This window comes from Penaeus monodon, unplaced genomic scaffold, assembly GCF_015228065.2.
Source record: "Penaeus monodon isolate SGIC_2016 unplaced genomic scaffold, NSTDA_Pmon_1 PmonScaffold_844, whole genome shotgun sequence".
In the NCBI taxonomy this organism is placed as follows: Eukaryota; Metazoa; Arthropoda; class Malacostraca; order Decapoda; family Penaeidae; genus Penaeus; species Penaeus monodon.
The window spans coordinates 32,050-41,565 of NW_023663704.1; the positions used below are offsets into that span (position 1 = coordinate 32,050).

Consider the following 9,516-nt stretch of genomic DNA (forward strand, 5'->3'; position numbering starts at 1 on the left):
TTTTTATTTTTTTATACTTTCTTTTTTTTACAGAGCTCCTACAGTGTATGGCGATCGATACTTATGCAAGATTTGCTTGAACTCTTGCGTAAAAACGGTTACTCTTCCCTGTCGTCATATGTCGTGTTGTGGTAATTGTATAGTAACTCTCTATACAATTATAGAGTGATATCCTGAGTCCCTCCTCTACCTGGAGTACTGGAACGGACCCCCTAGTAAGCCTAATAGGGGATGACGCTGACTGTCCTTAATTGTCCTAAGCCACGCGAGTGCCCGCGGGGTGGGCAGGGGAAGTACCGAGACAAGGGAAGAACCCCCCAGCGCACGACCGAGCGCGTCTGGTAGCATGGCACGACCGAGAGCCTCCCACCTTTTGTCGGGTCGTCGTGGCTCAGTCAGTTTAGGCTCTTACTAGCTGACCCTGTGGACTGGGGTTCAAACCCCCTTGGGATCGTCTCCCAAGTTTCAACCCGGATCCTAAAACCAGGTCATAGAGTGGCCCGAACCTTACCCATTGGTGGTGGTTTGGCAAGGGATAACCATTCGCTTGGTTGGTACGGTCTCCTGAAAAGGATAATCACCTAAACCAATTAGACTGTCCTAGAGAAGCCCCTTGCGTGGGTTCCCAGGCGAGTGATATCCTGAGTCCCTCCTCTACCTGGAGTACTGGAACGGACCCCCTAGTAAGCCTAATAGGGGATGACGCTGACTGTCCTTAATTGTCCTAAGCCACGCGAGTGCCCGCGGGGTGGGCAGGGGAAGTACCGAGACAAGGGAAGAACCCCCCAGCGCACGACCGAGCGCGTCTGGTAGCATGGCACGACCGAGAGCCTCCCACCTTTTGTCGGGTCGTCGTGGCTCAGTCAGTTTAGGCTCTTACTAGCTGACCCTGTGGACTGGGGTTCAAACCCCCTTGGGATCGTCTCCCAAGTTTCAACCCGGATCCTAAAACCAGGTCATAGAGTGGCCCGAACCTTACCCATTGGTGGTGGTTTGGCAAGGGATAACCCATTCGCTTGGTTGGTACGGTCTCCTGAAAAGGATAATCACTCCGTCTCAGTACAATGATAGTCCTTCGCCTCTTTAATAAATTCCTCACCTTTTACCATTCTAATATACTGACAATACGGATTCCAGATAGCATGTTCTTTCCAAGGTATATCGCTCTTCTTCCATTCTTCTAGATACATTCCACAATGAAAACAGTAAACGCAATCATCTGAACCTAAAAAAAAAAAAAAAAAATGAGAGCGCTGTTTATTACATGGACAAAATAGACTATTTAGATATATTACACATGCGTGATATATATTATGAACAATAATATGTTAAAACATATTAAGAATATTATATTCATACAAAATGTAACTTATTTACCATCTGAAACGAATCCTGCCTCTGCTAAATCGAATGGTTTCTGTGTCATATCCTCTGGCCAGTTCTTGAATGACTCTAGTCGTTTTTGATGCATCACATATTCCACGTGTATTGGTTCGGCGGCGGCGTGCTTGGCATCTAAAATTAAAATTAAACTTTTATGAATCAATTGCTCAGTCAGTCGGTCAGTCATATGTAAATATTATTCTCTTCCTAATAATAATAAAAAGTAAATAAATAGATAAAAAATAAAATAAAAAATTATATATATATATATATATATATATATATATATATATATATATATATATATATATATATATATATGGGAACATACGTAAATGTATACACAGTATGAAAATTGATGTTCGTGTTCACCTCTTGTACTGTATTTAGATCTCATCAACCAGTTGAAAGACCAGTCGATAAATGTTTTTACTCCCTTAATTTCGCACCGTGAATCGTCAAGAGATGTTGGCGAATGACTCGCTACAACAGCCATATTTCTCTGATGATATTTCGATATGATGTCGTGATGATATCGCTAGATATCAGTTGATATCAAAAACGCTTGCACTCGATGTAACCTAAACACTCAACTGTGCGAAAAGGACGACTCAGAAAATATATTGCATTTCTTGCCTTAACAATTCTTCCCTTAACAATCACCTCACATGCACACATATACATGCACACAGTACTAAAGATTTTGGTGAAAAACCATTTGAAATATACATTGCCACCATGTGTGGTATGGACTTTCTTACAGAATGCGATATCGATAATATGATGTGAGTTTATTAGTAGAATATTCACATGTCTTTAGAAATAACCTATATAAACACATTTTATCATAATTACCTTATGGGTGGTTCTCGCAACAAATATCGCCGTGATGTCAAAGAAATCTAACAATATACATAACCGGAAAAACAGTAAAATAAAGAAAAAGAAAAATATAACGATAGCCAGAATGGAATTAAACACCGAATTGAGAAGATGGTTACTTGACGGATGGAAACCTGGAGGACCTCTGAACCGTTTTAGAAAGAAAAGTCCTATAAGAAGTACAGAAAATAATAATAAGAATAAGAAAATAAATAAGAATAAGAATAACAGTAGTAAAGACTTTGATAATAACGATAATAGTAATAGTAGTAGTAATACTAGTAGTAGTAGTAGTAGTATTACAGTAGTAGTAGCAGTAGTAGCAGTAGTGATAATAACAATACTACAAGTAGATATATGAACAATAACATGACTGTGAGAAACAATTCCGAGACTATGAATAATAGCAATAAGAAAATTGGCCTAAATAATTATTATTAAATATTATATTTGTAAATGAAACATATTTTTCATATAGACAGATGATGTATAATAAATATGGTGTTGTAAACATGTAATGTAATATATAATGGTAATATTATTTCTATTGATGAAACTGAATTGACATACGATGACAATTGCCTCTGTTTATATATCAAGAATAACTGTGATGGAATTAGGAAAATTCCATTTGAAATGTTCACCAAGACAATCAAAATTGTTAAGGATTATGAAATAAAACTATATTGTAATGATGATCTTTATTATTATTATTATCATTATTATTATTATTAATATTGTTATTGTTGGACTCAGGATATCACTCGCCTGGGAACCCACGCAAGGGGCTTCTCTAGGACAGTCTAATTGGTTTAGGTGATTATCCTTTTCAGGAGACCGTACCAACCAAGCGAATGGGTTATCCCTTGCCAAACCACCACCAATGGGTAAGGTTCGGGCCACTCTATGACCTGGTTTTAGGATCCGGGTTGAAACTTGGGAGACGATCCCAAGGGGGTTTGAACCCCAGTCCACAGGGTCAGCTAGTAAGAGCCTAAACTGACTGAGCCACGACGACCCGACAAAAGGTGGGAGGCTCTCGGTCGTGCCATGCTACCAGACGCGCTCGGTCGTGCGCTGGGGGGTTCTTCCCTTGTCTCGGTACTTCCCCTGCCCACCCCGCGGGCACTCGCGTGGCTTAGGACAATTAAGGACAGTCAGCGTCATCCCCTATTAGGCTTACTAGGGGGTCCGTTCCAGTACTCCAGGTAGAGGAGGGACTCAGGATATCACTCGCCTGGGAACCCACGCAAGGGGCTTCTCTAGGACAGTCTAATTGGTTTAGGTGATTATCCTTTTCAGGAGACCGTACCAACCAAGCGAATGGGTTATCCCTTGCCAAACCACCACCAATGGGTAAGGTTCGGGCCACTCTATGACCTGGTTTTAGGATCCGGGTTGAAACTTGGGAGACGATCCCAAGGGGGTTTGAACCCCAGTCCACAGGGTCAGCTAGTAAGAGCCTAAACTGACTGAGCCACGACGACCCGACAAAAGGTGGGAGGCTCTCGGTCGTGCCATGCTACCAGACGCGCTCGGTCGTGCGCTGGGGGGTTCTTCCCTTGTCTCGGTACTTCCCCTGCCCACCCCGCGGGCACTCGCGTGGCTTAGGACAATTAAGGACAGTCAGCGTCATCCCCTATTAGGCTTACTAGGGGGTCCGTTCCAGTACTCCAGGTAGAGGAGGGACTCAGGATATCACTCGATAATTGTATAGAGAGTTACTATACAATTACCACAACACGACATATGACGACAGGGAAGAGTAACCGTTTTTACGCAAGAGTTCAAGCAAATCTTGCATAAGTATCGATCGCCAATTACACTGTCAGGAGCCTCTGTAAATAAAGAAAGTTATATGTGCAGAATATAACATACATATAAAGACATATGTACATCACTTTCTTTTCAAAGACACACAATTTACTCTACAACATAGGGTCTTACCTTTTATTTCAGAACTTCTTTCTTCATCTTCCTGGCGTTGGTGGTGTTCCCTAATCACACTGAATACATCATAGGAATTTTTATCATCATCATCATCATCATCATTATCATCATCGTCATTATTATTATTATCATTATTATTATTATTATTATTATTATTATTATTACTACTACTACTACTACTACTACTACTACTACTATTATTACTACTATTAATACTGCTGCCACTACTCCTATTGTTGTCATTGATTATTATAGAAAGCCGAATCAAGTGATTCCATATATCAAAGAGGGAGATGCTATCCCTCTCACGGAAATATAAATTCGTGACATGAACAGGTAGCCCTCTATTAAGTTGCTCTAATGCTAGACGATATTCCTGCTGAAATCTAAAATCGCTATTATGAGATGGATGCGGAATAGTGAACGATAATCGATATTGATACATCGGCGTTGCTACAGGGTTATATGAAGGTTGTCTGAACAGAAATAATGACTGATCCGGTTTGAATAAATCAATAGAGACATTCCGATCTACATCTCGATTCATGATGAATATTCTCTTAAGGTCCATCAAAAAATACATCACAGAATATACCGCATGATAATTTTGAATATATTCCGTGCTCATACGGCTGATCTTTTTTGCTAAGGTTATATCCATATTACCGTATGCTACTATTTTCTCTCTCACATAATAAAGACCTTCATGTTTGGTAATAAATGGGATTTTATGAACTAGAATCTGTTCTCGAACACAATCTCTGACGGCAGCAACTGGAAAGAGTGACATCAGCAAATCTTTGGTGATATCCAGACCCATAACAGCATTCCAATCTTCGTCCGTTACAGAATAAGTTCTTTCACGAGTAGGTTTTCTAAAAAGCACATTCTTGACCGTCTTTGCCTTGAAAGTAAAAGATTGGTTAAAATTAACACTCTATAATCAAATGATACATATTGAAAATATACATCTCGTATATATAACCGCATTATTGCAAGCTAGAAAGAATATATTAGAATATCTGGAGCACATAATATCTTACCGTATCGATAAATGTTTGTCCCATTAAGGTTCGAACATAATGACACTCAGGATTCCACATAGCGTGTTATGTCCATGGGTCATCACCCTTTTCCCAATTGCGGATACCAACACCACAGTGGAAACAATTTACATGGTCGCCGTACCCTGAAAACGGAAGATTGGTATCAATAGTGATGCTTCGATCCGAAAATAAATGTTATATATTTACTAAGCCTCACGACTGTCTAATTTGTCTAAAGAGGTTTACCCGAATAAAAGAATCCAGCAGCTATCAGTCTTTTGGGGAGCATTATATCTCCCAGAGGCCAATCGTCATAGGTGTATTTGCGACTTCTTGGCGTTACGAAATTTTCGTGCTCTGGTCCAGAATACGATTCGATACCCATCTCCGCTAATATGTTACCAGCACTGATTCTCGAGGAACTGTCATTTTCCGACTCGCGTGAATCTCCACCGTCTTCTTCGCCACTAGCTCCATGGCTTCTTCCTTCGTTGTTACCACAGCTGTTTTTTTCGTTATCTGTTTCTTGATGACCGATGATCTTACTTATAATCTTATTTATACGAATAGGTACATTACCGGTTACCTTTCCCATTGCAAAATCACAGTAGGCGTTAGTTAAATGTTTTTCTGTTATATATTGAGACGTAGAAGCGTGTCGTGGTGAACTTCCACGATGTCATCAGTTTTTCCAATGTCATCGATATCGATGTTTAAACCACATCTGAAGCAAATCAGTCTCTTATCTAGTTCATAGAAACCAGCTTTTGCCATTATTTTTGGATGGTGAACATATTGATCACAATCCCCATATGTATTTGCTCGATGTGTCTCCTCGCACATACGGGTAAGATCACGATCAATATCAGTTGCATTGTCCATGTTCCCTGGATCAGACATTTTGCTCTACGAATCGTGTAGTATAGACTGATGTTCGATATATGATGTAGCTGCACAATACACACGTTTATATAGTTTTGTGTGTGTGTGTGTATGCGTACTGTATAAAATCACATTATAATGTATCAGAATGTGTCTGTTGCCCCATCGAAACGATAAATTGATCACGATCCTTGAATCTACAGCAATACATATTCTATTCTTATGATTCGTCTTTATTGAGTCGTGTTTATTATAATCACGGAAAATAGCCGTTTAAACTTACTTTGAGAGTTGGATATGTCTAAAAAAAATGGACATGTTTTAAAATATGGACATGTCTTAAAAATGGACATGTCTTAAAAGTGGACATATTTTAAAAGTGGACACATCTTAAAAACTGGACATGTCTTAAAAGTGGACATATTTTAAAAGAGGACACACCTTAAAAACTGGACATGTCTTAAAAGTGGACATATTTTAAAAGAGGACACATCTTAAAAACTGGACATGTCTTAAAAGTGGACATATCTTAAAAATGGACATGTCTTAAAAGTGGACATATTTTAAAAGTGGACACATCTTAAAAACTGGACATGTTTTTTTAGAAACATGGCCTAGCTATATAAACACCGACTGATGATATAAAGAGTTAGACTCGACTCGACTCTCTCCTCCTCCGGTTCCTGTACTTTTAAGTGTAGTGTAAACATATTTTACATCGGGAGAAGATCTCTAATTCGTCAATAAGAAATGTTTTCATAGCTAGTGCCAGATCAATGTAACCGAAGACGATGGATATATCACATCCTAACAGTTTTCTGCAGCAGGAAGAATATCGGTTAACCACGTTCAGCGAACATGAGATATCTCCCATCGATACCACTAGAGTATACAGGAACATGCCGTTCGTCAGCTACGATTGTCTAAGATACGAAGAAAAGCGATTAGGAACCTTCATCGACTGGCCTCATGAATGGCTGAAACCGTCAGAATTGGCGGCCGACGGATTTTACTATCTCAGGAAAGATGATCACTGTGCGTGTATCTTCTGCAGAGGGATAGTTGGAGCCTGGGAAAAAACTGACACGCCAAGAGGAGAACATGAACGCCATTTTCCCCACTGCCCCTTTATTAGGGGTCAGCCAACTGGAAATGTTCCCATTGTTCAAGGCAATATCTTAGCCAGGTTACCGGTACTACATGCGAGTCTGGACGATTGCGGATCAAGACGTGTTGAGGCCGACGCTTGCAGATTTTCGTCAAGACATATGGCCGGATCGTATCCCGAATGCAGTGAGTAGTTTGGTATCTTTTATCGCTGATTAGTGTTTATGAACACTGTATCTAACTCTTTACCCGTGAGCTCAATCCAGATTTATTCCCTGCTATCGTTTCGTCTCACAGGAGGATCTCCGGATGAAACTGGTCTCTACCAGCATTCTGGACCGAAACGAAGTGATTTCACGACATTAGATAGCCGATTGAAGAGCTATGTCGAAGGATGGCCCATCCTCGGTCTGCATGCACGAGATCTTGCCGAAGCTGGATTTTTCTACTGTGGTACAACGTTTTATATATATATATATATATATATATATATATATATATATATATATATATATATATATATATATATATATGTTTACGTATATTGGTAATAGTAGATTCATTACAGGTGTTAAATATTGATAACAGCATCAGCTTATTAAGATCTCTGGAATTGATTGCGTCTTCTCTATCAAAAGAAGCATTAAATACTTTTGCAAAAGAAACACTTGAGGTAACAGTTACTGTTATTATATTCATAGGTCTGAGTGATCATGTTCGCTGTTTCCACTGCGGTAAGGGTCTTCGCAATTGGATATCTAGCGACATACCTTGGAAGGAACACGCTAGATGGTATCCTAAATGCAGATTTGTCTTATTGACGAAAGGCCAGGACTATATCAATGAAGTATGTATACACCTCTTAATTGTATCTTATTTTGCTGGATATTTTTATTAATTGTTGTTTTATTATCATTATTATTAGATCACTATTACTATAACATTAACACTGTTATGATTTCTTTTAGGTCCAGCAAGAACATCCACCGTACACCCGCACAGCAAGTACTATATATTCGGGTATCGATAAAGCTGCTTCCGGTAGCAGTAATAGTCCAACGGAGGTGCAATCCGTATCCGAACAAGAATTGGATCTGTTGATGAGTTTGGATGTCGTCAAGCGTGTACTGGAAATGGGATATCCTAGTTGTATAGTCAGGGCCTGCCTTAAAGATCGGGTTGAACAAACCGGCGAACCGTATTTCGTTATAGAGCCTTGCCTTGAAGATGTTATACATAGAATGAGCGTAACAGAGAATCGGGTTGCAAATAATCGTTCTGAAAGTACAGAGTGTGCCGTCGAGGTGAGACTATTGGCGGACTGATATTTCATCTTCGATATTTCAACAACAAGCACCGATATTCCCATCAACGTCTGAAACCATGGGGAATCGGGTTGCAAGTATTCAATCGCTTCCATCCGAATCTACCGAGGTTGAACTATTATCTCAACAACAACAAGTTTCTATATTGCCATCTACACCGAGATAATACGACAACAGGCTTCTGTATTTCCATCTACAGCTGAGATAATACGACAACAGGCTTCTATATTCCCTACTGCACCTCTGAATACAACGTTATCATCATCGTCATCATCTGAACGAGAAAATACCGAAACTGAAGCAAACCATATTTTGCAAATAGTAGAACAAATCATATCACAGGCTAGTGAAGAAGAGAAGGAGGGATATGAAGAAAAGGAGGGATATGAGGAAAAAGAAGAATTCAAGTCAAGACAATCTTGTAAGTATAAACTATATTATGATCGATTATTTAAATTTTACTATTATAGATGAACATATTGTTACTATTATTATTATTTTTATTGTTATTGTTGTTAGCTATTATCATTCTTATTATTATCAAAAATTAACACTTGTATTTATCATCTTTCCATTTTAGATGAACAGCTGAAAGAGGAACTCGAACGGATGCGTGAAGATCGCACATGTAAAGTGTGCATGGACAGTGAAATAGCTATAGTGTTCCTTCCGTGCTCACATATGGTTACGTGCGTTTCCTGTGCTGTATCCCTGAGACAGTGCCCCATCTGTAGAAGAGACATCAAACATGTGTGCAGAGCTATTGTATCCTAATAATATTCATATGTATGTTTACGTATTTAACCGGATTCAATCGTTTTATTCCATTCCTTTCACATATATGTGTATATATATATATATATATATATATATATATATATATATATATATATATATATATATATATATCTACCGGTTATAACATGGCACTCAGACACATA

The 9,516-nt window shown here is 39.0% G+C and overlaps 2 protein-coding genes across 2 annotated transcripts; one reads left to right on the plus strand and one right to left on the minus strand.

Moving 5' to 3' along the window:
- Positions 1–4,085: 4,085 nt before the first annotated feature.
- On the minus strand, positions 4,086–5,397 carry LOC119571877. Its single transcript, XM_037918978.1, has 3 exons — positions 5,259–5,397; positions 4,751–5,119; positions 4,086–4,103 (listed from the first exon to the last, which is right to left on the minus strand). The coding sequence occupies exons 1-3, from the start codon at positions 5,316–5,318 to the stop codon at positions 4,086–4,088; spliced, it is 447 nt and encodes a 148-aa protein (XP_037774906.1). The 5' UTR covers positions 5,319–5,397.
- Positions 5,398–6,934: 1,537 nt separating this feature from the next.
- On the plus strand, positions 6,935–8,575 carry LOC119571878 (death-associated inhibitor of apoptosis 2-like). Its single transcript, XM_037918979.1, has 4 exons — positions 6,935–7,436; positions 7,548–7,703; positions 7,952–8,097; positions 8,219–8,575. Exons 1-4 carry the CDS (start codon positions 6,935–6,937, stop codon positions 8,573–8,575), a joined length of 1,161 nt encoding a protein of 386 aa, XP_037774907.1.
- Positions 8,576–9,516: the final 941 nt, after the last annotated feature.

Bases quoted from the DNA above. Each gene is read 5' to 3' on its own strand.
- LOC119571878 (XM_037918979.1), top strand. From the start codon at position 6,935: ATGGATATATCACATCCTAACAGTTTTCTGCAGCAGGAAGAATATCGG. The intron at 7,704-7,951 runs GTACAACGTTTT...TTATATTCATAG, and splicing joins AGCTGGATTTTTCTACTGTG to GTCTGAGTGATCATGTTCGC. The intron at 8,098-8,218 runs GTATGTATACAC...GATTTCTTTTAG, and splicing joins GCCAGGACTATATCAATGAA to GTCCAGCAAGAACATCCACC.
- LOC119571877 (XM_037918978.1), bottom strand. From the start codon at position 5,318: ATGTGGAATCCTGAGTGTCATTATGTTCGAACCTTAATGGGACAAACA. The intron at 5,120-5,258 runs GTAAGATATTAT...TTTACTTTCAAG, and splicing joins GACAAACATTTATCGATACG to GCAAAGACGGTCAAGAATGT.